The following is a 25,300-nucleotide window of genomic DNA, read 5'->3' as shown; positions in this document are numbered from 1 at the left end:
GGCTGACAGGCACTCAGCAGGATTACAGGATTAGGCCCTGAGCACTCCATAATCCCTGAAGATAGCCAGTTGGTAGGAAATCATGTGTTCAACTCCAGGCCCTTGCTTTCACCCAGCCTCTCACATAAGGCAATTCACTGCTGCTCACAGAGGCTGTCATCACACCAGCATTGTGGATACAGAATCACAGAGCTGCCAGGGCACAGGGAAGAGCCAGGGCTCCGCTGGGGAGGAGGAGCAGCAGTGCTGAGCCCATTCCTGGGGATGTATAGAATCAGAGAGCTGTCAGGGCTGGAAGGGAGCTCAAGGCTCAGCCAGCCCCAACCCCCCTGCCACGGGCAGGGACACCTCACACCACAGCAGGTTGCTCACAGCCACCTCCAGCCTGGCTGCAAACACCTCCAGGCAGGAGGCTTCCACCACCTCCCTGGGCAGCCTGTGCCAGGCTCTCACCACCCTCATGGCCAACAACTTCTTCCTCACATCCAATCTGAACCTCCCCACTTCCAGTTCTGCTCCATCCCCCCAGGCCTATCCCTCCCTGACACCCTCAGCAGTCTCTCCCCAGCTTCCCTGCAGCCGCTGGAAGGCCGCAGGAAGGTCTCCTGGGAGCCTCCTCTGCTATATCTAACACAACCAGCCGAGGAGCTGCCGCCGAGCCGGGCCTGCACAGGCACCACGCGGGGCTCAGGGCGCTGCCTCCCTGCGCTCCAGGCCAGCCTGAGGCCCAGGCAGCTAAAGCCACCCTGGGAACTACCGGCTGCCTGCTCGGCTCAGGGCAACGACGCCCCCGGCCAAGAGGGCTTGGCCGAAACCCAACAATACCCAACCCCCAACCCCCCCCAGGCGGTTCTGTGAGAGGGGAAGGCTGCAGGAACGCCAACAGCCCCTGGGGACGAGAGCCCAAGGCAGCGCAGCCCTGCCAGGCCCCCCCCAGGCCTGCCCCAGCGCCGAGCCCAGGCCCCTGCCAGGCCAGACAGGGGGCCGGGAGCCGCGAGCGCGCCGCTTCCCGCCTCCGCCTCAAGCGCAACGGCGACTTACCGCCTTCCGCCGCCCAATCACTCCGGGGACCCGGCGACGCGCCTCTGCCCGGCCCCAAGATGGCCCCAGCGGGAGGGCTCAGGCTGCCCGCATCCAACATGGCTCCCACGGGAGGTGGGGGGGGGGAGGGAGGAAAACGCCCGCTCCGGTGCCCAGGTGTCACCGGGAGCCTGCTGACTTCACACCCGGATTCAAGATGGCCGCCGCCTCGCCGGCTCCCGCCAAGAGCCCTCAGCCCGAACCCAAGATGGCCGCCGGTAGCTTCACAGTCAGCGGCGCCGCCGGGATACCTGTCCGAACCCAAGATGGCGGCCCCCGCTGGCGTGAGGCTAGCTGCGGGTCACGTGATTGGGGGGTGTGGACCGTGTCCCGGCGGAAGCGTGAGGGACCGAGTAGGGAACAGGGACTGGCGGAGGCGGCGGGAGCGGGCTGGCGCCGCCGGAGCAGAGCTGCCGCAGGACGGGAGATACGGCTGTCACCACGGAGCCCGCAAGCGCTAACACGGCGGCGAACGCCGCTTCGCGGGCCGGGGGTGCCGGGGATCAACCAACCTCGCTGCCCCCGCCCCCGCCGAGGATGCCGCGCAGGAAGGTGAGCGCGGCCGGGGAATGGGGGAAGCGCCTGGCGGGGGGAACCGGCGAGCTGGAGCCGCAACTTTCTCCCTTTTCCCACCTCATCCACTACCTCTCATGGGCACAAAACCGGGGGGAAAATAGCGGCCTTCAGCCCCCAGCGCCCGCCCCGCTCGGTCTTTGACTGGCTCCCGCACGACCATGGTGGGCGTTGATTGGTTCTTTTGCCTGTCACTCATCGCCCCCAACGGTTACCGTTTCCCCTCCCCCGCGCCTGCACGCGGTCCGCCTCTTGGCTCCCCTGATTGGGCACGCCGTTGGAGAGCTCGTCATTTACTGGTTGGACTGCTTTGCCGGGCTGGACGCCGATTGGGTTGGGCGGTTGCCCATCTACGCCCCCAACCGTCACCTCCCCGCGCGTGCCTTGTTTCTCCCTCGCTCCCTTCCCCCATCCCACTCCGCTCCCCCCTTGCGTTGATGTTGCTGTGGGAGCGAGGCTCTCGCTGATAGGCTTCCGCCTGCCGTCAGTCACGCCCGGCGGGCGCGCCCTTTCAGTCCGCGAGCTGTCATTGGCGGCTTCTCCTTTTCGGCCCCTCCCGCTCGCTTTGTGATTGGCCGGCACCGGCGAGTCTCCGCTGGGTGCAAAAACAAAGCGGCGCGGGGGCCGCGCGCGCGGGGCCTCCGCAGCCGCCCCCGCCCCTGCCCCTGCCCCTTCCCTCGGGCGGGCGCCGGCCCCGGCCTGGGCTCCGCCGCCATTGCCTTAGGGCTGGCGGCCGCCCGGGCGCTGCCTCCCCCCGCGGGCTGCCTCCGCCCGTCCCAGCGCTCTGACAGCGACCATTCGGCTGTCCCCCGCGCAGGCCCTGGCTGCCCCGTCAGGCTCTCCGGAGGCCTGCTGGCCGCCCGCCCGCCGCTGCGGCCTGCTTCCCCCCCAGGGCCTGCGCCGTGCGGGGAGCCGGGGCGGGGGGAGAGGAGCGGCTGGGGGAGCTGGGGCTGCGCTGGGCACCGGCCTCAGCTTTGGGGCCCTCACTCCCCAGAAGCACATCGAGGGGCTGGAGCAGGGCCAGAGGAGGGCAACAAAGCTGGGGGAGGGTCTGCAGAGCAGGGAGGAAGAGAGGCTGGGGAGAGAGCCTTCTGTCCCCACAGCTCCCTGAGAGGAGGAGGCTGGAGTGGGGTGGGGGAGGAGAAGGGGAGATGGCCTCAGGCTGCCCCAGGGGAGGTTTAGATTGGGCACCTTGGAAAGCTTCTGCAGCAGGCTCTGGAAGCCCTGGCCCAGGCTCCTGAGGGCTGTGGTTGAATGCTTATCCCTGGAGGTGTTGGGGAGGTGGAGAGCCGTGGTGCTGAGGGGCATGGCTTGGTGGGGACCTGGCAGTGCTGCCTTAATGCTCAGGCTTGCTCTGCAGGGCCTCTTCCAGCTGAACCACTTCTCTGATCCTATGGATCCAGCTGTGCTCACTGCCTCTCCCCCCCCAGCCTCTTCTGACTGCCTTCATTTCCCCTGCCTTGCTCCCACCCTGCAGCCCTGACGCTGCCCTGGCTTGCTGAGTGGTGAGGAGTCAGCCTGGCCTCTGCTGGAGCCCATCTGCTGCTTCCACCACCTGCTCCCGTGGTGCCTTGTGCTGTGCTGGGCTGCCTCTGCTGGCCTGGCACAGACAGATGGTGTGGGAGTGCTGGCTGGCTTGGCAGGGTGAGCTGAGCATGGTCAGCTGGGATCCTGGCAGCCTTGGAACCTCATCTGCTTCCTGCTCCTAAGTTAGCTCAGGGGGCATCCTGCCCCGTGGGACAGCTTGCAGGAGCTCTGTGCTAGCAAAGGCACTGCCTGGCACTCTGCATGTGCTGAAGCAGGCTCAGAGTGGCCCCCTGCTCCTCCCTGGTGAGATCCTGCCTGCAGAGCTGGGGCCAGCTCTGGACTCCTCAGCACAGCACGGGCAGGGAGCTGGTGGAGCAGGGCCAGAGGGGGCCACAGCAATGCTGCTGAGGGTGGAACCTGGCTGCTGAGACAGCTTGGGTTGTTCAGCCTGGGGAAGAGAAGGCTCCAGGGAGGCTTTCTTGGTGGCTTTTCAGTGCTGAAAAGTGGCCAAGCAGAAAGCTGGAGACCCAGTTCTGAGCAGGGCCTGTTGTGCCAGGGCAAGAGGTGGTGTGACAGGACAAGGTTTGAGCTAGGAGAGGGAGATTGAGGCTGGAGAGGAGGAAGAAATGCTTGACCCTGGGGGTGGGGAGAGCCTGGCTCAGGCTGCCCAGAGAGGTGAAGATTCCTCATCCCTGGAACCACTCCAGGTCAGGCTGCTTGGGGCTGTGAGCAGCCTGCTGCAGCTGAGGGTGTCCAAGCTGGCTGCAGGGGGGTTGGACTGGGTGAGGGTGGGGAGAGCCTGGCCCAGGGTGCCCAGAGAGGTGGTCAAGGCCCTGTCCCTGGTGATGTTCAAGGTCAGCCTGCCTGTGGCTCTCAGCAGCCTGCTCTAGCTGGAGGTGTCCAAGCTGGCTGCAGGGGGGTTGGCCAAGACGCCCCTGGGGGGCGCTGTCTGTGATCCTGTCAGCTTTAAGGCTCCGCTCTGCCTCCCTTCGGCCGGCCCTGCCCTGGCCGCGGGGGCTTTGTCCTGGGGCGCGGGGGGGGGGGCAGGGGCCGCAGCTGGGGCGGTGCTGAGCCCCCCCCGGGCCTGTGGCGTTGCAGAGGAACGCGGGCAGCAGCTCGGACGGCACCGAGGACTCGGACTTCTCCACGGACCCCGAGCACACCGACAGCTCGGAGAGCGACGGCACCGCGCGGCGCTCCGCACGCGTCACCCGCTCCTCCGCCAGGCTCAGCCAGAGCTCCCAAGGTAGGGCTGGGCAGGGCAGGGCTAGGCTGGGCTGGGCAGTGCTGGGCAGGGCTGGGCAGGCTGGGCGAGCAGGGCAGGGCTGGGCTGGGCAGGGCAGGCTGGGCAGGGCAGGGCTGGGCAGGGCAGGGCAGGCTGGGCAGGGCAAGGCTGGGCAGGGCTGGGTGGGCAGGCAGGGCAGGCTGGGCAGGGCTGGGCAGGGCAGGGCAGTGCTGGGCAGGGCAAGGCTGGGCAGGGGAGGCTGGGCAGGGCTGGGTGGGCAGGCAGGGCAGGCTGGGCAGGCTGGGCAGGGCAGTGCTGGGCAGGGCAAGGCTGGGCAGGGGAGGCTGGGCAGGGCTGGGTGGGCAGGCAGGGCAGGCTGGGCAGGGCTGGGCAGGGCAGGGCAGTGCTGGGCAGGGCAAGGCTGGGCAGGGGAGGCTGGGCGGGCAGGGCAGGCAGGGCAGCGCAGGGCAGGGCAGGGCAGCCTAGGCTGGGCAGGGCAGGGCAGGCAGGGCAGGGCAGGCTGGGCAGGGCAGGCTGGGCAAGGCTGGGCAGGGCATGCTGGGCTGGGCAGGGCTGGGCAAGGCAGGGCAGGGCGGGCTGGGCAGGCTGGGCTGGGCAGGGCAGGGCAGGCAGGGCAGGGCAGGCTGGGCAGGGCAGCCTGGGCTGGGCAGGGCAGGCTGGGCAGCACAGGGCAGCCTGGGCAGCCCCTCCAGCAGGAGGCGGCAGGGGGCTGGGTGCTGCGCCTGGCACACAGCAGCCCCAGGCAGCGCCACAGGCTGGGGAGCGGCCAGGCAGGGAGGGACCTGGGGGTGCTGGGTGACAGCAGCTGAACAGGAGCCAGCAGTGTGCCCAGGCAGCCAAGGGCATCCTGGCCTGCAGCAGGAGCAGGGAGCTCATCCTGCCCTGTGCTCAGCGCTGCTCAGGCCACACCTTGACTCCTGTGTCCAGTTCTGGGCTCTTCAGTTCAAGAAGGACATTGAGAGACTTGAAGGTGTCCAGAGAAGGGCAGCAAAGCTGGGGAGGGGTCTGGAGCACAGCCCTGGGAGGAGAGCAGAAACAGAACAGCCCAACAGAGGCCCAGGACTGGAAAATCCTGATGCAGTCCTTGATAGTAACATGTTCCCAGCTCAAAAGGGACAGGGATCTGCTTGAGAGAGACCAGTGGAGGGCTGTGAGGGTGATGAAGGGGCTGGAGCACAGCCTGATGAGAAGAGGCTGAGAGCCCTGGGACTGTTTAGTCTGGAGAAGAGGAGACTGAGGGAATGTAATCAATGTCTATCAATATCTGAGGGCTGGGGATCAAGAGGGAGGGGCCAGGCTCTGCTCACTGGCACCCTGGGGTAGGCCAAGGGGCAATGGATAGAAACTCCAGCACAGGAGGTTCCACCTCAGCATGAGGAGGAACTTCTGCACTGTGAGGATCCCAGGACACTGGAGCAGGCTGCCCAGAGAGGTTGTGGAGTCTCTTCTCTTCCAGTCCCCATCTGGATGCATTCCTGTGCAACCTCCATGAGATTCTGTGGTCCTGCTGTGGCAGGGGGTTGGACTTGATGATCTTCAGAGGTCCCTTCCAACCCCTAACATCCTGGGAGAGGCTGAGGGAGCTGGGGCTGCTTAGCCTCAGAAGAGGAGGCTCAGGGGAGACCTCATTGCTCTCTCCAACTGCCTGAGGGGAGGTTGGAGCCAGGTGGGGCTTGGTCTCTTCTCCCAGGCAAGCAGCAGCAGAACAAGAGGACACAGTCTCAAGCTGTGCCAGGAGAAGGTTAGGGATCATAGTATCAGTCAGGGTTGGAAGGGACCACAAGGATCATCTAGTTCCAACCCCCCTGCCATGGGCAGGCACACCCCACACTAGGGATCCAGCAGCAGGAGTCTGCTTTGCACTCAGAATTCATTTTCCATCTTTTTACAGCTGGAGTCAGGGTGGTTAGAGGTGACAGTTGCTTTTGTTTGTGGTTTTCTCTGCTGCAAGGGCTGGTACTTCCATGCCCTGCTGGTGCTGACCCTCCTCTGCATTCAGTGCAAGCACCACATTGCCAGGTTGCTCCTGCTTTGACACCCAGGTAGGGAGGGGAAGCACTGGATGTATCCTCCTCCTCCTCCTCAGTGTTAGTGTAGCCATTCCTGGGCTGCTGGGGGCTAAGTTGCCATCTGGCATGGAGGGGAGGAAGTCACAGCAGATAAAACTTCTGCCACTGCTCCTCTGGAGAAAGAATCTGCTCTGTGGCAAGAGGTTTTTTACAGGTAGGAAACACAGGCTCATGATCAGCTGGTAATTAGAGCTCAAAACCGAGAGGGAAGATGCCTTGGGTGTGTGTGGGTGGGATGCTTGTGATATTCCTGGGTTATGAAAGCCTCATTTCAATGCAAAGTAATTGTTTGAGAGCAGTGTGGAATCACAAACCCCCACACAGGATCAGCTCCTCACCAGAGGCAGCCCTTCCCTAGGGTTATCTAACACTTCGAGTTCTTATCTAAACTAACAGTTCTTTAGCTTTCAGAATGGGAGCTGGCTTGTAATCACTTGTTAATTAAGGGATTAAGGCCAGAGAAAGCTGATCAGACTCAGTGGTGAAAGTTCCAAGTATTTATGCTGGGACACAGCTGTGTGGCTGGGACCAGGGCAGAGTGAGTGGAGCTGTGTGGCTGGGACAGGGCAGAGTGAGTGGAGCTCTGTGGCTGGGACCAGGGCAGAGTGAGTGGAGCTGTGTGGCTGGGACAGAGCTCTGTGGCTGGGACCAGGGCAGAGTGAGTGGCTCAGTGGGGTTCTGTGGTTGAGCAGAGTGTGTGGAGCTGTGTGGCTGGGACTGAGCGGAGTGGCTGGGACAGAGCGGAGTGGCTGGGACAGAGCGGAGTGGCTGGGACAGAGCGGAGTGGCTGGGACAGAGCGGAGTGGCTCTGTGTGACTGGGACAGAGCGGAGTGGCTGGGACAGAGCGGAGTGGCTGGGACAGAGCAGAGTGGCTCCGTGTGCTGGGACCGAGCTGTGTGGCTGGGACAGGGCAGCGTGGCTCCGTGTGGCTGGGACTGAGCTGTGTGGCTGGGACAGGGCAGCGTGGCTCCGTGTGGCTGGGACTGAGCTGTGTGGCTGGGACAGGGCAGCGTGGCTCCGTGTGGCTGGGACTGAGCTGTGTGGCTGGGACAGAGCGGAGTGGCTGGGACAGAGCGGAGTGGCTGGGACAGAGCAGAGTGGCTCCGTGTGCTGGGACCGAGCTGTGTGGCTGGGACAGGGCAGCGTGGCTCTGTGTGGCTGGGACAGGGCAGCATGGCTCCGTGTGGCTGGGGCAGAGCTGCGTGGTGCCTCCCGGCTCTCAGCCTTGAGGGCGGGCAGGGGGCAGGCCGCGGCGGGGCGGGGGCAGCGGGGGTGACGGTGTGCTCTCTGCGGGGCAGACTCCAGCCCGGTGCGGAACCCGCCGGCCTTCGGCGCGGAGGAGCCGGCGTACTCCACGCGCAGGGTGACGCGCAGCCAGCAGCAGCCCGCGCCCGTCACCCCCAAGAAGTACCCCCTGCGGCAGACGCGCTCCTCGGGCTCCGAGACCGAGCAGGTGGTCGACTTCTCTGACAGAGGTAGGTGGGGGGCACCCAGTGAGGCCTTGCTGCACACAGGCAGTTCCCTTCTCCCTGTGTGTGCTGGGTTAGAGTGTGGCCAGCAGGAGCAGGGAGCTCATCCTGCCCTGTGCTCAGCACTGCTCAGGCCACACCTGGAGTCCTGTGTCCAGCTCTGGGCTCCTCAGGTTAGGAAAGAGGTTGAGCTGCTGGAAGGTGTCCAGAGAAGGGCAACAAGGCTGGGGAGGGGTCTGGAGCACAGCCCTGGGAGGAGAGGCTGAGGGAGCTGGGGTTGCTTAGCCTGCAGAAGAGGAGGCTCAGGGGAGACCTCATTGCTCTCTGCAACTCCCTGAAGGGAGGTTGGAGCCAGGAGGGGGTTGGTCTCTTCTCCCAGCCAAGCAGCAGCAGAACAAGAGGACACAGTCTCAAGCTGTGCCAGGGGAGGTTTCAGGCTGGAGGTGAGGAGAAAGTTCTTCCCAGCCAGAGAGATTGGCCCTGGGGATGTGCTGCCCAGGGGGGTGCTGGAGTGTCCAACCCTGGAGGTGTTCAGAAAAGGCTTGGATGTGGCTCTTGGAGCCATGGTTTAGCTGTCAGGAGGTGTTGGGTGCCGGGTTGGAATCACTGATCTCTGAGGTCCTTTCCAACCCTGGTGGCTCCCTGGCTCCTGCAGACACTAAGGCCGCGGCGGATCAGGACGAGTCTCCCCCCAGGACCCCCACGGGGAACGCCCCTTCCTCCGAGTCCGACATCGACATCTCCAGCCCCAACGTGTCCCACGACGAGAGCCTTGCCAAGGACATGTCCCTGAAGGACTCCGGCAGCGACCTGTCGCACCGCCCCAAGCGCCGCCGCTTCCACGAGAGCTACAACTTCAACATGAAGTGTCCCACGCCCGGCTGCAACTCCTTGGGTACCTGCGGCCGCCAGGGCTTGGCTGCTGCGGGCTCGGCCTCCCTGCCGGCCTCATCCGAGGCCCCCCAGGCCAGTCAGGGCGTCCCGAGGGCAGGCGCTGGAGGCGTGATGAGAAGTGCTGCAGGCTGGGGGCAGAGTGGCTGAGAGCAGCCAGGCAGAGAGGGACCTGGGGGTGCTGGTTGATGGTAGGCTGAACATGAGCCTGCAGTGTGCCCAGGCAGCCAAGAAGGCCAAGGGCATCCTGGCCTGCAGCAGGAGCAGTGTGGCCAGCAGGAGCAGGGAGCTCATCCTGCCCTGTGCTCAGCACTGCTCAGGCCACACCTTGAGTCCTGTGTCCAGCTCTGGGCTCCTCAGGTCAGGAAAGAGGTTGAGCTGCTGGAAGGTGTCCAGAGAAGAGCAACAGAGCTGGGGAGGGGTCTGGAGCACAGCCCTGGGAGGAGAGGCTGAGGCAGCTGGGGTTGCTTAGCCTGGAGAAGAGGAGGTTCAGGGGAGACCTCATTGCTCTCTGCAACTCCCTGCAGGGAGGTTGGAGCCAGGTGGGGGTTGGTCTCTTCTCCCAGGCACCCAGAACAAGAGGACACAGTCTCCAGCTGTGCCAGGGGAGGTTTAGGCTGGAGGTGAGGAGAAAGTTCTTCATAGAAAGGGAGATTGGCCCTGGGGATGTGCTGCCCAGGGAGGTGGTGGAGTCCCCATCCCTGGAGGTGTTCAAGAGGGGCTTGGATGTGGCACTGGGAGCCATGGCTTAGCTGTCAGGAGGTGTTGGGTGCCAGCTTGGACTTGGTGATCTCTGAGGTCTTTTCCAACCTTACTGATTTTATGTCTGTGTGGAGAAGGCAGTAGGATAATACCTGCAGGGGTGTTCCTCCTGGAGGTGTTTTCTGGGGGCTGACAGGGTAAAGAAGGCAGGAGTGGGATGCACAGGCATGGGAGGAGCTTGCAGAGAGCCTTGCAGGTGGGGCACTGACCTCTGCCAGACTGCTTGCTGCCCTCTGCTCCCCCTGGCTGCTCGCATTCAGTGCAGCTTTGGAGCTAGCGTGAGCAAGGTCTTCCTCCTTTGTTCTGTGCTGTGAACCAGGCTCCTTCTGCCCCCTTGGTGACACACTGAGCATGCTCCTTGAGGAGCTGCTGGGGGGGCTCTGCCCTCCAGCCAGAGCCTTTCAGCCTCTCTGTGCTCAGAAGCTGAAAGCCTTTTGTTTGTGATCCTTTGCAGGTCACCTGACTGGAAAGCACGAGCGACACTTCTCCATATCAGGATGTCCTCTCTATCACAACCTCTCAGCAGATGAGTGCAAGGTAAAGGAGTCCTCTTCTCTGTGGGCTTTGTGGAGCCAGCTGGGGGTTGGTCTCTTCTCCCAGGCACCCAGCACCAGAACAAGAGGACACAGTCTCAAGCTGTGCCAGGGGAAGTTCAGGGAGTTGCAGAGAGCAAGAAGGTCTCTCCTGAGCCTCCTCTTCTGCAGGCTAAGCAACCCCAGCTCCCTCAGCCTCTCCTCCCAGGGCTGTGCTCCAGACCCCTCCCCAGCTTTGTTGCCCTTCTCTGGACACCTTCCAGCATCTTGGCCTCAGCCATTGACCTTCTTGGCTGCCTGGGCACACTGCAGGCTCATGTTCAGCCTACCATCAACCAGCACCCCCAGGTCCCTCTCTGCCTGGCTGCTCTCAGCCACTCTGCCCCCAGCCTGCAGCACTGCCTGGGGTTGCTGTGGCCAATGTGCAGCACCTGGCACTTGGATGTGTTCAATCTCCTGCCCATGGGCTCTGCCCATCTGCCCAGCCTGTCCAGGTCCCTCTGCAGAGCCTCTCTGCCCTCCAGCAGCTCAACTCCTGCCCCCAGCTTGCTGTCAGCTGCAAATTTACTGCTGATGGACTCAGTGCCCTCCTCCAGCTCATCAATGAAGATGTTAAAGAGCACAGGGCCCAGCACTGCTCCCTGGGGCACACCACTGGTGCCTGGCTGCCAGCTGGCTGTGGCACCATTCACCACCACTCTCTGGGCTCAGCCTCCAGCCACTTCCTCACCCAGCTCAGAGTGCTGCTGTCCCAGCCAGGGGCTGACAGCTTGGCTTTAGCTGCAAGACAGCAGCCTTGGTGGGGCAGCCCCTCAGGGAGTCACACACAGGCAAGGCAAGGCCACGGTGCAGGCTTGCTGGCAGCTGGCTGCAGCACTGACAGCTGAGCTTGGGCTTGCAGGTGCGGGCCCAGAGCCGGGACAAGCAGATCGAGGAGAGGATGCTGGCCCACCGGCAGGATGACAACAACAGGCATGCCACCAGGCACCAGGTAGGCCCCCTGCTGCCCAGCTGCACAGAAACCTCAGCTGCTGGTTTCCAGCCACTGGCTGTAACCTGATCTCCCCTCTTCACGCAGCAGCTGAGCTCTTGTGGCCAGTCCTGACGCTCCCCTGTGACCTCCCCGGTTTGCTCCAGCCAGGGCAGTTTGTTTGTGGCACCTACAGGAGAGGCTGGGGCAGCTCCTGAGAGCAGAGAGGTGGCTTTGGCCAGTGATGCTGCAAAGGAGGCTGGAGCTGCTCTCAGCATGGGCTTTGCTCTGTGCTTTGATGTGCAGGACAAGAGAATTCCTGCTGCAGGACTGCAAGCTCCAGTTTGCACTCTGACTGAGCAGGAAAGAATCAAACCAGGGGGATTACATTTTTCAGTGCATGAGTCTTGGCCTTGAGTCAAGATGACTTCCCTGAGCCAGCCTGGGAGCTTCTCCCAGTGGTGAAGCAGTGCATGAGGAGTCCCTGTCTTGTGGGCCTGAGCCTCAGCAGATTCAGGCTGTGCTCAGAAGGAAAATCTCCTCCTTGCATACCTGTGTGGTGCCTGCAGTGCCCTCTCATGAGCACAGTGTTGGCTTCAGAGGCAGCAAGCCTGCAGGAAAGCCAGGGCAAAGCTCCCTCGGGGTGGGAAGGTGAAGAGCAATGCTTGGAACAGGCGAAGGTTTCCACCTCTGGTTTCTTTCAGGCACCAACAGAGAGGCAGCTGAGGTACAAAGAGAAAGTGGCTGAGCTTAGGAAGAAAAGGAACTCAGGACTAAGCAAGGAGCAGAAGGAAAAGTACATGGTAAAGAGTCCCAGACCCCACAGGGTGGGAGAAGACCTCACCCCTTCCATCCCTGCTCCCCTCCTGCCTGCACTGAGGCCACCAAGCAGGAGGTTGCCTTTCCCCAGGCCTCCTGCAGGGCTCTCAGCTGCCAGGCTGCAAGCTCCAGCAGCTCAGCCAGCAGCACAGCAGCAAATCCTGCTGTCACTGTCCTCTTGCAGGAGCACAGGCAAACCTATGGCAACACCAGGGAGCCCCTGCTGGAGAACCTGACCAGCGAGTACGACCTGGAGCTCTTCCGGCGGGCGCAGGCACGGGCGTCCGAGGACCTGGTGAGGCTCCTGCTGCAGCTCATTGCCAATGGCTTTGTTTGGAGAGGCTGAATGAGTGCAGGGTTTGCCAGAGGAGCAGCCACAGCCTGGCCAAGCAGCAGCAGCAGCTTTCAGGGGAGGTTTAGGTTGGCTGTGAGGAAGGATTTCATTCCTACAAGAGTAGGAACAGGCTGCCCGGGGGAGGTGGTGGAGTCCCCAGCCCTGGAGGGGTTCCAGAAGCCTGTGGCCCCTGTGGCACTTGGGGCCAGGGTTTAATGGCCATGGTGCTGTGGGGTGGATGATCTTGGAGGGCTTTTCAAACAATGCTGTGATTCACACTGGGGATAACTTCAGGGTGCTGGTTGCTCAGGGGGGCTGCTGAGAGTGCAGCTGGAGCTAAGTGTTTGCAGTCATGAATGCTGCAGAGCCTGCCAGAGGAGTCATTAGCAGCAGTGTGTAATTAGGTGTGTGCTGGCAGTGAGTGGCCATCTTCACCTGCTGCAAGGATGGCTAAAAAGTGGTGATAGCAAAAGGCAGAGCCCAGCCTGGCAGTAGCCAGTGACTGTGGAATGGAGATCAAAACCTTGTGCTGCTTGAGGCTTCTGTAGATGCTTTCAAAGCTGCTTCCCATCTGCAGAGATGAACCAAAAGGTACTTGGATGCTTTCCAGTGACAGCTGCATCTGGGCTGCTCGAGGCAGGGCACTGGGCTCCTCTCCCTGCAGATGAAGAATGAAGTGGCAAGGAGCTGCTGTTGTTTTCATGACTGAGAGCATGATCCTGTGTTGGTGTGCTGCTGAGTGCTGATGCACAGGAGATCTGCTGAGAGGAGCAGTCAGGAACTGCCCTGCTTTTGAGGCCAGGGCTGAGGCTGAGGAGAGATCTGTGGGATGGGAGCCCTAGGGAGAGGACAAGGGGTGATGGGGACAAGGTACCCCTGGGGAGGTTCCAACAGTTGAGATGAGAACAGTTGGATGTTGGAATCATAGAATAGAATTAACCAGGTTGGAAAAGACCTCAGAGATCATAGAGTCCAACCTATCACCCAGCACCATGGCACCAAGGGCCTCATCCAGGCTCTTCCTAAACACCTCCAGGGATGGGGACTCCACCACCTCCCTGGGCAGCACATCCCCAGGGCCAATCTCTCTGGCTGGGAAGAATTTCTTCCTCACCTCCAGCCTAAACCTCCCCTGGCACAGCTTGAGACTGTGTCCTCTTGTTCTGCTGCTGCTTGCCTGGCAGAAGAGACCAACCCCCACCTGGCTCCAACCTCCCTTCAGGCAGTTGCAGGGAGCAAGAAGGTCTCCCCTGAGCCTCCTCTTCTGCAGGCTAAGCAACCCCAGCTCCCTCAGCCTCTCCTCCCAGGGCTGTGCTCCAGCCCCCTCCCCAGCTTTGCTGCCATCTCCCCAGGGAAGTGGTGGGCTGCCCTGCACTGGTCAGTGGTGAGACTCAGCTTGCCAGGGTGCTGGGCTGTCTCAAGCTGTGCCAGGGGAAGTTCAGGCTGGATGTTAGGAAGAAATTCTTCCCAGCAAGAGAGATTGGCCACTGGGATGTGCTGCCCAGGGAGGTGGTGGAGTCCCCAGCCCTGGAGGTGTTCCAAAAGGGATTGATGTGGCACTGGGAGCCATGGGTTAGTTAGTGAGGAGGAGTTGGGTGACAACTTGGACTTGATGATCTCTGAGGCCTTTTCCAGCCTTACTCATTCTGTGATTCTGTGTCTCTGTAGAGAAGGGATAAGGAAAATACCTGCAGGGGTGTGCCTCCTGGAGGTGTTTGCTGGGGGCTGATAGGGTAAAGAAGGCAGGAGTGGGATGCACAGGCGTGAGTCCCCATCCCTGGGGGTGTTTAGGAAGAGCCTGGATGAGGCCCTTGGTGCCATGGTTGAGCTGATCAGCTGGTGCTGGGGGAGAGGTTGGACTTGGAGGTGGGGAGATTCAGGCTAGATGTGAGGAGGAGGTTCTTCACCATGAGAGTGGTGAAACCCTGGAATGGGTTGTCCAGGGAGGTGGTCGAGGCCCCGTCCCTGGGGGTGTTTAAGAGCAGGCTGGATGAGGCTCTGTCCAGCCTGATCTAGTGTGGGGTGTCCCTGCCCATGGCAGGGGGGTTGGAACTAGCTGATCCTTGTGGTCCCTTCCAACCCTGAATGAAACTATGAAACTATCTCAAAGGTCTTTTCCAACCTGGTTGATCCTGGTCCCTTCCCTGGTCCCTTCCCTCTAGACTCTTACCTTGCAAGGTTGGACCGGATGGCGCCTGGGATCCCTCCCAGCCTGGCACTCTGTGAGGGTCACCCAGCGAGAGGAGTTGAGAGGACTCAGAGTCAGTCATTTCCTGGAGGGAAATGAATGAAGGCCTCCTTCTTCCTTAACTGAATTTGGTTTTCACTCTCCCTTCCCCCCCAGGAGAAGCTGAGGCTGCAGGGGCAGATCACAGAAGGCAGCAACATGATCAAGACCATCGCGTTCGGCCGCTACGAGCTGGACACCTGGTACCACTCTCCCTACCCGGAGGAGTACGCCCGCCTGGGCCGCCTCTACATGTGTGAGTTCTGCCTCAAGTACATGAAGAGCCAGACCATCCTGCGCAGGCACATGGTAAGGGCTGGGCCTGGGCCTCCTCCCTGCCCCCTGGCTCCCCTCTCAGCAGCCCAGGAGGCGTCCAGGCCGCAGCAAAAGGAGCGTGGCCGGCAGGGGGAAGTGTTCCGAGCCAGCCTGAGCAGCCCCAGCTCCCTCACTCTGTGCTCGTGGCACAAGGGTCAGCTGTGCCAAAGCCAGGCAGGGGGCAGCTCTCCAGAGCTACCTTCCTTCAGCCTGCCCAGAGCCACATCCATGCCTTAATAACCTCCAGGGGTGAGGCTTCCACCACCTCCCTGGGCAAGCTGCCTGTCCAAGCTCAGCCTGCAGCTGGCTGTGTGACCTTGGGCAGAGTCACTTCTGCCCCTGCCTCAGTTCACAGCGTGCTGGAGGCTGGGAGGGACCTCTGGAGATCACCCAGAGACTCTCTGCAGTGAGGCTGGGGAGAGCCTGGCATAGCTTGCCCAGGGAGGCTGTGGCTGTGCCCTCCCTGGAGGTGTTCAAGGCCAGGCTGGATGAGGCCTTGAGCAAGCTGTGCTGGTGGGAGGGGTCCCTGGCCATGGCAAGGGGTTGGAAGTGGCTGAGCTTTAAGGTCCCTTCCAAGGCAAGCCATTCTGTGGGGAGAGGGCATCCTGCCCTTCTGCTCTGGTGAGACCTCCCCTGCAGTGCTGTGCCCAGCTCTGGGGCCCTCAGCACAAGCAGTGTGGACCTGCTGGAGGTCACCAGGCTGATCAGAGTGCTGGAGAACAGGCTGGGAGAGCTGGGGCTGTCAGCCTGGAGAAGAGAAAGCTCCAAGGAGACCTTAGAGCAGCATTTCAGTATCTGAAGGGGAATTACAGCAGGCTGGGGAGGGTCTGGTCAGAAGGGGCTGTGGGGACAGGCCAAGGAGTAGTGGTTTGAAACTGGAGCAGATGGAGGCTGGACTTCAGGAGGGAGCTCTGCACAGTGAGTGGTGAAGCACTGGGACAGGGATGTGGTTGAGGCCCTGTCCCTGGGGCCATTCAAGGGCAGCCTGGCTGTGGCTGGGGGTGTCCCTGCTGTGGCTGGGGGTGTCCCTGCTGTGGCTGGGGGTGTCCCTGCTGCGGCTGGGGGTGTCCCTGCTGCGGCTGGGGGCTGTCCCTGCTGCGGCTGGGGGGTGTCCCTGCTGCGGCTGGGGGGTGTCCCTGCTGCGGCTGGGGGTGTCCCTGCTGCGGCTGGGGGGTGTCCCTGCTGCGGCTGGGGGGTGTCCCTGCTGCGGCTGGGGGTGTCCCTGCTGCGGCTGGGGGGTGTCCCTGCTGTGGCTGGGGGTGTCCCTGCTGTGGCTGGGGGTGTCCCTGCTGTGGCTGGGGGTGTCCCTGCTGCGGCTGGGGGTGTCCCTGCTGTGGCTGGGGGGTGTCCCTGCTGTGGTTGGGGTGTCCCTGCTGCGGCTGGGGGGTGTCCCTGCTGTGGCTGGGGGTGTCCCTGCTGTGGCTGGGGGTGTCCCTGCTGTGGCTGGGGGTGTCCCTGCTGCGGCTGGGGGGTGTCCCTGCTGCGGCTGGGGGTGTCCCTGCTGCGGCTGGGGTGTCCCTGCTGTGGTTGGGGTGTCCCTGCTGTGGTTGGGGGGTGTCCCTGCTGTGGCTGGGGGTGTCCCTGCTGTGGTTGGGGTGTCCCTGCTGTGGTTGGGGTGTCCCTGCTGTGGCTGGGGGGTGTCCCTGCTGTGGTTGGGGTGTCCCTGCTGTGGCTGGGGGTGTCCCTGCTGTGGTTGGGGTGTCCCTGCTGTGGCTGGGGGTGTCCCTGCTGTGGCTGGGGGTGTCCCTGCTGTGGTTGGGGGTGTCCCTGCTGTGGCTGGGGGGTGTCCCTGCTGTGGTTGGGGGTGTCCCTGCTGTGGTTGGGGGTGTCCCTGCTGTGGTTGGGGGGTGTCCCTGCTGTGGCTGGGGGTGTCCCTGCTGTGGTTGGGGTGTCCCTGCTGCGGCTGGGGGGTGTCCCTGCTGTGGCTGGGGGGTGTCCCTGCTGCCTGCAGGGGGCTTGGCCAAGATGCCCTCTGGGGCTCCCTTCTGACCCAACTCAATCTGCTAATCGAAACACCTTCAAACACCTCTGTTGTTAGCTCAGCTGCTGGAGCAGGTGAGAAGCCTGCACCTTTCCTGCTGCCTCTGGTAGCTGTTGGGGTCCTTCCCACCCTTGCAGCAGCAGTTGCAGCCTGACTTGGTCTTCCCCCCCTAGGCTAAGTGTGTTTGGAAGCATCCACCTGGGGACGAGATCTACCGCAAGGGCTCCATTTCCGTGTTCGAGGTGGATGGGAAGAAGAACAAGGTAAGCAAAGGTGCTCTGCACAGGCAGGGTGCTGAAATCCTGCAGCAGCCTACCCAGGGAGGTGCTTGAGCCATTGGAGAGCAGACTCGATGTAGTTGATGTCCCTGATGACCGCAGGGGGCTGGACAAGACGACCTTGGAGGGGTCCCTTCCAACCAGCTGCCAGCCCAGGCCAGTCCTGAGCGTGGAGTCTGCCCTCCCAGTGTGCCAGCTCCTGCTTTGCCTGCAGAGGAGGAAGTGGCCCTTTCTCCCTGCTCTGCCAGCAGCCCTGTCTGCCTTTGCATTGTGCTTGTTCCTCAGCACTGCTGGGCTCCACCACTTCCCCCTGCTGCCTCAGGCTGGGTTCGAAGAGACCTTCAAGGTCATCCAGTTCCAAGCCCCTGCCGTGGGCAGGGACACCTCCCACCGGGGCAGGGACACCTCCCACCGGGGCAGGGGCACCTCCCACCGGGGCAGGGACACCTCCCACCAGGGCAGGGGCACCTCCCACCGGGGCAGGGACACCTCCCACCAGGGCAGGGGCACACCTCCCACCAGGGCAGGGACACCTCCCACCGGGGCAGGGACACCTCCCACCAGGGCAGGGACACCTCCCACCGGGGCAGGGGCACACCTCCCACCGGGGCAGGCACACCTCCCACCGGGGCAGGGGCACACCTCCCACCGGGGCAGGGGCACACCTCCCACCGGGGCAGGGGCACACCTCCCACCGGGGCAGGCACACCTCCCAGCGGGGCAGGGGCACACCTCCCACCGGGGCAGGGGCACACCTCCCACCGGGGCAGGGACACACCTCCCACCGGGGCAGGGGCACACCTCCCACCGGGGCAGGGGCACCTCCCACCGGGGCAGGGACACACCTCCCACCGGGGCAGGGGCACACCTCCCACCGGGGCAGGGGCACACCTCCCAGCAGGGCAGGGGCACACCTCCCACCGGGGCAGGGACACACCTCCCACCGGGGCAGGGGCACACCTCACACACCAGGGCAGGGACACCTCCCAGCAGGGCAGGGGCACACCTCCCACCGGGGCAGGCACACCTCCCACCGGGGCAGGGGCACACCTCCCACCGGGGCAGGGGCACACCTCACACACCGGGGCAGGGGCACCTCCCACCGGGGCAGGGGCACACCTCCCAGCAGGGCAGGGGCACCTCCCACCGGGGCAGGGGCACCTCCCACCGGGGCAGGGGCACCTCCCACCGGGGCAGGGACACCTCCCAGCGGGGCAGGGGCACACCTCCCACCGGGGCAGGGACTCCTCCCACCAGGGCAGGGACACCTCCCACCGGGGCAGGGGCACACCTCACACACCGGGGCAGGGGCACCTCCCACCGGGGCAGGGGCACACCTCCCAGCAGGGCAGGGGCACCTCCCACCGGGGCAGGGACACCTCCCAGCGGGGCAGGGGCACACCTCCCACCGGGGCAGGGACTCCTCCCACCAGGGCAGGGGCACCTCCCACCGGGGCAGGGGCACCTCCCACCGGGGCAGGGACACCTCCCAGCGGGGCAGGGGCACACCTCCCACCGGGGCAGGGACTCCTCCCACCAGGGCAGGGACACCTCCCACCGGGGCAGGGGCACCTCCCACCAGGGCAGGGGCACACCTCACACTGGGGCAGGTTGCTCAAGACCTTTCTGAGGGTTAGTGAGGACAGCTCTGTGCTCAGCCTCAGTAGGTTGCTGCTGCCCATCTGCCAGTACTCACTCAGGTTTGGGCTGGTGGTGAAGCAGCCTGAGGGAGACCTCCTGAACCCCAAAGCAAAAGGGAGAATTTGAATCTGCAGCTGCAGTTTCAGTGCTCAGTAGCAACACCATGCTTGTGCCTGGCTCTGGCAGTGTCCAGTCTCGAAAGGAGCTGTGTCCAGCTCTTCCCTTCAGAGGACAGACCAGAGAAGCTCAGAAGCTAAATCCTGTGCTGCCAGAAGCTGGGAGGAAGCTTTGCTGCCTTCCAGAGACCACCTAGAGGCACAGGATGAGAACAGCACAGTGCAGGCAAGCAGAGATCCAACCTGCTGCTCCCCTTCACTGAGCAGGTGATGTTTGGGGCATCCAGAGGCTGAGATCACAAGCATCAGCTCCCAGCCTTAGGCTTATCAAGTTTGATCACAGATGGGATTGTCTCCTGCCCCAGCTGCTCTCTTGGAGAGCCTGCAGTGGCATTTCTCAGATGATTCAGATCTTTCCTTGGGCTTTTCCCCCCTCCCCTTCCCACTTCCCATCTGTGCCTGGTTTGTTCCACTGGGGATGTTCCACTGTAATGAACAGCTGCAGCACCTTCTCCTTGTGCTTCTAGATCTACTGTCAGAACCTGTGCCTGCTGGCAAAGCTGTTCCTGGACCATAAAACACTGTACTATGATGTGGAACCCTTCCTCTTCTATGTCATGACAGAAGCTGACAACACTGGCTGCCACCTCATAGGGTATTTCTCCAAGGTGAGTTGGAAGCCCAGACCTTACCACCAGGACACAACCAGCTTCAGGAGCTCAGTTTGCCAGCACTGAATCTCCCCTCTGGGCTGCTGCAGGCCTCAGGAATTGTTCCCCTTTTAAGGAGCAGCTGAGGGAACTGGGATTGTTCAGCCTGGGGAGTCTGGGGTAGAGGAGTCTGAATCAACCAGGCTGGAAAAGTCCTTTGAGATCATCCAGCCCAACCTCTCACCCAGCACCATCTAACCAGCTCAACCATGGCACCAAGCACCCCATCCAGGCTCTCCCTAAACACCTCCAGGGCTGGGGACTCCACCACCTCCCTGGGCAGCACATCCCCAGGGCCAATCTCTCTTGCTGGGAAGAAAAAGAGGCTCCTAGAGACCTCCTGGCTCTCTACATCTAACTTTCAGAAGGTTGGAGCCACCTGGGGGTTGGTCTCTTCTCCCAAAGAAGCCTCCAGTTGCCTCTGGGGAGGTTTAGGTTGGAGATGAGGAACAATTTCTTCCCTGAAAGGGTTGTCAAGGCTTGGCCCAGGCTGCCCAGGGCAGTGGAGGAGGCTCCATCCTTGGGGTGCCTTGAAAGCCTTGCAGGTCAGAGACTCTCAGCATGGTAGGGGTTGGAAGGGACCTCCTAGAGATCATCAAGCCCAACCCCCCTGCCAGAGCAGGATGCCCTGGGGCAGTCACACAGGAGCACATCCAGGCAGCTTTTGAATGTCTCCAGAGAAGGAGACTGCCCAGCCTGCTGCAGGGCTGCCCTTGGTGGGGCCCTGCAGGCTGCTGCTGCTGGTGGGGCCCTGCAGGCTGCTGCTGCTGGTGGGGCAGTGAAGGTGTCAGAGCTTCCTCCTTGGGGAGCAACTCCTTGGGCAGCCCCCCCCGGGCTTCAAGCTGTGCACCCTCTGAAAGGCAGGCACTCAGCCAGGCTGGGAGCTGGGGGCTGGTCCCAGTGCCTGTTGCTGGGCAGGTTTTTCTGCTGTGGCTGCTTCCTCCTGGTGCTGTCCCAGCTGCACAGGCTTGTTGAGGCTGCTGGGATCAGGATGCGCCCTTGTGGGGACGGATCCGGACCTGCTCAGCTCTCCTCTCTCTGCTCTCCCTTTGCTCTGCAGGAGAAGAATTCTTTCCTCAACTACAATGTTTCCTGCATCCTGACAATGCCCCAGTACATGAGGCAGGGCTATGGCAAGATGCTGATTGACTTCAGTAAGTAGAGGAGGAGAGGCTCCTGGAAGCATTCTGGCCCTGAGGTGCCCGTTCGAGCCCCAGCTGTCGCCGGGCTGCGACCCAGCCCCAGCTGCGGTGCTGCTTGGGCAGAGCTGAGCTCTGCAGGTGCTGAGGAGGAGGGGGAGGGTGCTTTGGGAAGGCTAAACAGCTGCTTGTCTGGGTGCTGCTTGCTTTTCCAGGCTACCTGCTCTCCAAGGTAGAAGAAAAGGTTGGCTCCCCGGAGCGGCCTCTGTCGGACCTGGGCCTCATCAGCTACCGCAGCTACTGGAAGGAAGTCCTCCTTCGCTACCTGCATAACTTCCAAGGGAAAGAGATCTCCATCAAAGGTTTGGGGTCAAGCTGAATCCACCTCTTGCACTCAGGGCCATGCACCCTGCTCTGGTGAGGCCTCCCCTGCGGCGCTGTGCCCAGCTGTGGGCCACCCAGCGCCGGAAGGATACGGCCGGGGCGGGTCAGGGGGCTGGAGAGCTGAGGGCAGGCTGGCAGAGTCTGGGGCTCTTCAGCCTGGAGAAGCTCCAGGAAGACCTTACAGCAGCACTGCAATACCTGAAGGGGAGCTGCAGGCAGGCTGGGGAGGGGACTGTTCAGAAGGGCCTGTGGGGATAGGGTGTGGGGGCAGCGGTCTGAAACGGGAGCAGGGGAGACTGAGGTTGGACATCAGGAGGAAGCTCTGCACAGTGGGGGTGGGGAGAGGCTGGAGCAGGCTGCCCAGGGCTGCTGCTGGTGGTTGTGAGCATCCCTGCTGCTGCCCTGCAGAAATCAGCCAGGAGACTGCAGTGAACCCTGTCGACATCGTCAGCACCTTGCAGGCCCTGCAGATGCTCAAGTACTGGAAGGGGAAGCACCTGGTCCTGAAGAGACAGGTGAGCTCTTCCTGCTGGCTTCATTTCCTCACCTCCAGCTCCTAGGGATTCCCTGAAACCACTCTTTCCTTCCCACCCTGCTGCACTCTAGTTGGGGAGCACTGAGGAAATGGAATCACAGCATGGTCTGGCTTGGGAGGGACCTCCCAAGGTCATCTGGTCCACCCTCAACCTGCATCAGGTTGCCCAGAGCCCTGTCAAGCCTCACCTTGAATATCTCCAGGGGGGGAGATACTTGTGGCCAGAGGAGGCCCCAGAGAGGAGCAGAGGGCTGGAGCTGCTCTGCTCTGAGGACAGGCTGGGGGAGTTGGGGCTGCTCAGCCTGCAGAAGAGAAGGCTCCAGGGAGACCTCAGAGCCACATCCCAGCATCTGAAGGGGACCTAGAGGAAGGCTGGGAAGGGACTGCTCAGAAGGGCCTGTGGGGCTAGGCCAAGGGGACATGGCTTGTACCTGGAGCACAGAAGGTTGAGGCTGGACATGAGGAGGAAGCTCTGCACAGTGAGGGTGGTGAAACACTGGGACAGGCTGCCCAGGCGTGTGGTTGAGGCCCTGTCCCTGGGGACACTGAAGATGCAAATCAGAGTGGCCCTGGGCAGGCTGCTCCAGTTAGAGAGGCCCCTGCTGACTGCAGGGGGGCAAGATGACCTTGGAGGGTCCCCTCCAAGCTGATGCAGTCTGTGCCCCTGTGCTGTGGCTGCTGCTCCATTGTCTCCAGAGAAGGGCAGTGAGGCTGGGGAGGGGCTGGAGCACAGCCCTGGGAGGAGAGGCTGAGGGAGCTGGGGTTGCTTAGCCTGGAGAAGAGGAGGCTCAGGGGAGACCTTCTTGCTCTCTGCAACTCCCTGAAGGGAGGTTGGAGCCAGGTGGGGGTTGGGCTCTTCTCCCAGGCAAGCAGCAGCAGAACAAGAGGACACAGTCTCAAGCTGTGCCAGGGGAGGTTTAGGCTGGAGGTGAGGAAGAAATTCTTCCCAGCCAGAGAGATTGGCCCTGGGGATGTGCTGCCCAGGGAGGTGGTGGAGTCCCCATCCCTGGAGGGGTTCAAAAAGGACTTGGATGTGGCACTTGGAGCCATGGTTTGGGTAGTCAGGAGGTGCTGGGTGCCAGGTTGGCCTGGATGATCTCTGAGGTCGTTTCCAACCTCACTGATTCTGTGGCTGTGGTATTCAGCCCCAGGCTGGCCAGCCCTGCCATAGGGCTACCAGCTCCATCTTTGAAGAGGCAAGGAGGGATCTCAGAGAAGCATGGAGTTGGTTTTGGATGGAAAAGACCTTTGAGGTCACTGAGGTCAGTGCTGCTCCTGTGCCCATGGCTCCCTGGCTTTGACCTGCCCTGTGCTGCCCTCTCCCCTAGGACCTGATCGACGAGTGGATCGCCAAGGAGGCCAAAAGATCCAACAGCAACAAGATCATGGACCCCAGCTGTTTGAAGTGGACCCCTCCCAAGGGCACTTAACTGCCCAGCACTCCTGAAGCCAGTGACCCCCAGCAGTAGGAAGTACCCTAGGGATCTCTGTCGTCTCTGTTGCTGTTGTGATTGGCTGGTACAGTCCCCCCCCCCAGATCAGTTCCCCTTGGTACTGTTCTGGCCCAGGCCTTTGTGCACACCACAGAAGCTAGTTCTGAGGAACTTTAATGTTTCAGCCTCAATGAGGTTTTGCAAGGATTGGATCTGTATAGGACCCAAAGGCAGCTCCCACAGGGCTGGCCCAAGGAGTTCTGATGTCTGGTACTGTACCTGTCCAGTCACTGGTCTCACCCTCATGTCCTCCTTCCAGTGAGGTTGTGTCGTGTCCTTTGCTCTGCTCCTTTCCTCCTTCACCTTCTTTGCCTCCTCAGTAGTGGAGATGACTTCTGTGGCTTTTGAGCAAGGTCTGAGAGCTCTTCCCTGGGGAGAAGAGTTGCTTGTTCCAGCAGCTCACAGCTGCAGCAGCTTCAGCACTCGTCCCTGGCCCTGCCTGGGGGACTGCTCTGTTCCACAGGGCAGAGGGTTGGAGTCAGAGAACATCCCCAGCAGGGCTTGGGGAGCCCTGTTCTCCAGTCAGAGCCTCAGCATGGTGTGACCCAGTGGTGTGACTGTCAGTGCTGCCCTGCAGGGCTCGAGGCTAAGGCTGTGAGGACACCCCTGGGCTGGGAGACTTCCTAGAGTCACTCTTGCTGTGTGCTCCTGGAGCTGCTGCAGTGCCATGGCTGCTGGAGAGGCCTCTGCCCACAGCTTGGTGGTGTAGCCCTTGGGGTCACTGAGTTCCTTCACAGCCAGCAGCCTGCTCAGTGTGCTCCTGGAGCTGCTGCAGTGCCATGGCTGCTGGAGAGGCCTCTGCCCACAGCTTGGTGGTGTAGCTCTTGGGGTCAGCAAGTTCCTTCACAGCCAGCAGCCTGCTCAGTGTGCTCCTGGAGCTGCTGCAGTGCCATGGCTGCTGGAGAGGCCTCTGCCCACAGCTTGGTGGTGTAGCCCTTGGGGTCACTGAGTTCCTTCACAGCCAGCAGCCTGCTCAGCCTCTCAGAGAGACCTTTCCCAGAGCAGCCTCCCTTGAGCTGTAGGTCTCTCTCTCTGGGCTGGAAGGGTTGGTTCTTGGTTCTTCCTCTAGACTGAGGAGCTGAACACTTGGGACAGGTTTTTTCTGGCCTTGTCCAAAGAGCCCCAGGAGGTCTCCCACTGTTGGCTTGCCTGCAGCAGGTGTTGGGGGCCCCAGAGGCAGCTGCAGGTGGCTGTGTGGGGATGGTTTGCTCCTCTGCCAGTGCAGCCTGCTCTGGCTTGGTGAAACAGCCACAAATTCACCTTCCACATCCTCCCTCCCACCAGCACCCCCAGAAGAAACCACCACACACTGGCTTCCCAGCACAACCACTGCCCTTGTGCCACACACTTCCTTCTGGCTCTGGTGCCACTAAAAGGGGCAAGAAAGCTTTTGGGGTAGTTTAGTGCTGATTTCATTTAACCCTTCCACTGCTTCCTCATTGAGTGGTGTCTGAAATGAAGCACTTGCAGCTCTTGTCTGCTAGGTAGGAGCCACAGCCTGTTAACCACTGACCCATCCTGAGGTGGAGGAGCTCTCTGCTGCTCTCCTGGTGGTTGTCTGCCTCCCTCTGCCTCCTTGACAACACAAAGACAAGAGAGCAGCTCCCCTCTCCATGCTGTGTACCCTGTGGGCATTACTGACCCTGGCTGGCTCGTGCCCCTTGCCTCCTGTATTGTAGCTAACTCCAGATACTCATCCAACTATCCAACCAAGTAGAGCTCTTGTGGAGTGAGGGAAGAAGGCCACTCCTGTGCAGCAGCTCAGCCCTCTTCCCATCATGTGGTAGAATGTGCTACTCCTGTATCTACTGCTCAATAAAGCATGTTCTCTGCTCAGCTGGGGGCTGCTGCCTCCTGTCTCTGCAGCCAGCTGGCCTGCTCCAGCTCCAGCTCCAGGGGAGTGAGGGTGGAAGAGAATGAACCAGGTTGGGAAAGGCCTCAGAGCTCATCCAGTCCAACCTCCTGCCCAGCACCAGCTGATCAGCTAAAGCCTGGCACCAAGCTCCCTGACAGCCCTCCAGGGATGGGCTCAGCACTGCTGCTCCTTCTCCCCAGCTGAGCCCCTGCTGCTTCTTGGCTCTTCCTTCTTTCAGGGCAGGCTGGGCTGGGGCTGCGGCGGGGCTGGGGCTGCAGCAGTGCTGCTGGGGCTGCGGCGGGGCTGTGGTGGTGCTGTGGCTGTGGTGGTCCTGTGGCAATGCTGCAGCAGG

General features: G+C 62.2%; 2 protein-coding genes across 4 annotated transcripts in view; one reads left to right on the top strand and one right to left on the bottom strand.

The window, feature by feature from the left end:
* FAM117A (family with sequence similarity 117 member A) overlaps positions 1–1,456 on the bottom strand; it is a 37,598-nt gene extending 36,142 nt beyond the window's left edge. For all 3 annotated transcript variants that reach the window (XM_068166359.1, XM_068166358.1, XM_068166357.1), the window contains exon 1: positions 1,042–1,456. The gene's annotated coding sequence lies outside the window, so the exon portion shown is untranslated. The remainder of the gene's footprint in view (positions 1–1,041) is intronic.
* On the top strand, positions 1,393–24,958 carry KAT7 (lysine acetyltransferase 7). The gene is made up of 15 exons (XM_068166351.1): positions 1,393–1,632; positions 4,279–4,426; positions 7,795–7,971; positions 8,621–8,860; positions 10,073–10,155; positions 11,053–11,142; positions 11,826–11,924; positions 12,125–12,235; positions 14,619–14,810; positions 16,971–17,060; positions 19,360–19,500; positions 20,603–20,696; positions 20,897–21,043; positions 21,474–21,580; positions 22,929–24,958. Exons 1-15 carry the CDS (start codon positions 1,618–1,620, stop codon positions 23,028–23,030), a joined length of 1,836 nt encoding a protein of 611 aa, XP_068022452.1. The 5' UTR covers positions 1,393–1,617; the 3' UTR covers positions 23,031–24,958.
* Positions 24,959–25,300: the final 342 nt, after the last annotated feature.

This window comes from Melanerpes formicivorus, unplaced genomic scaffold, assembly GCF_026170545.1.
Source record: "Melanerpes formicivorus ecotype bairdi unplaced genomic scaffold, bMelFor1.0.p_v2 SCAF_100, whole genome shotgun sequence".
Taxonomy (NCBI): Eukaryota; Metazoa; Chordata; class Aves; order Piciformes; family Picidae; genus Melanerpes; species Melanerpes formicivorus.
This window is presented reverse-complemented; position numbering and strand designations above follow the sequence as displayed.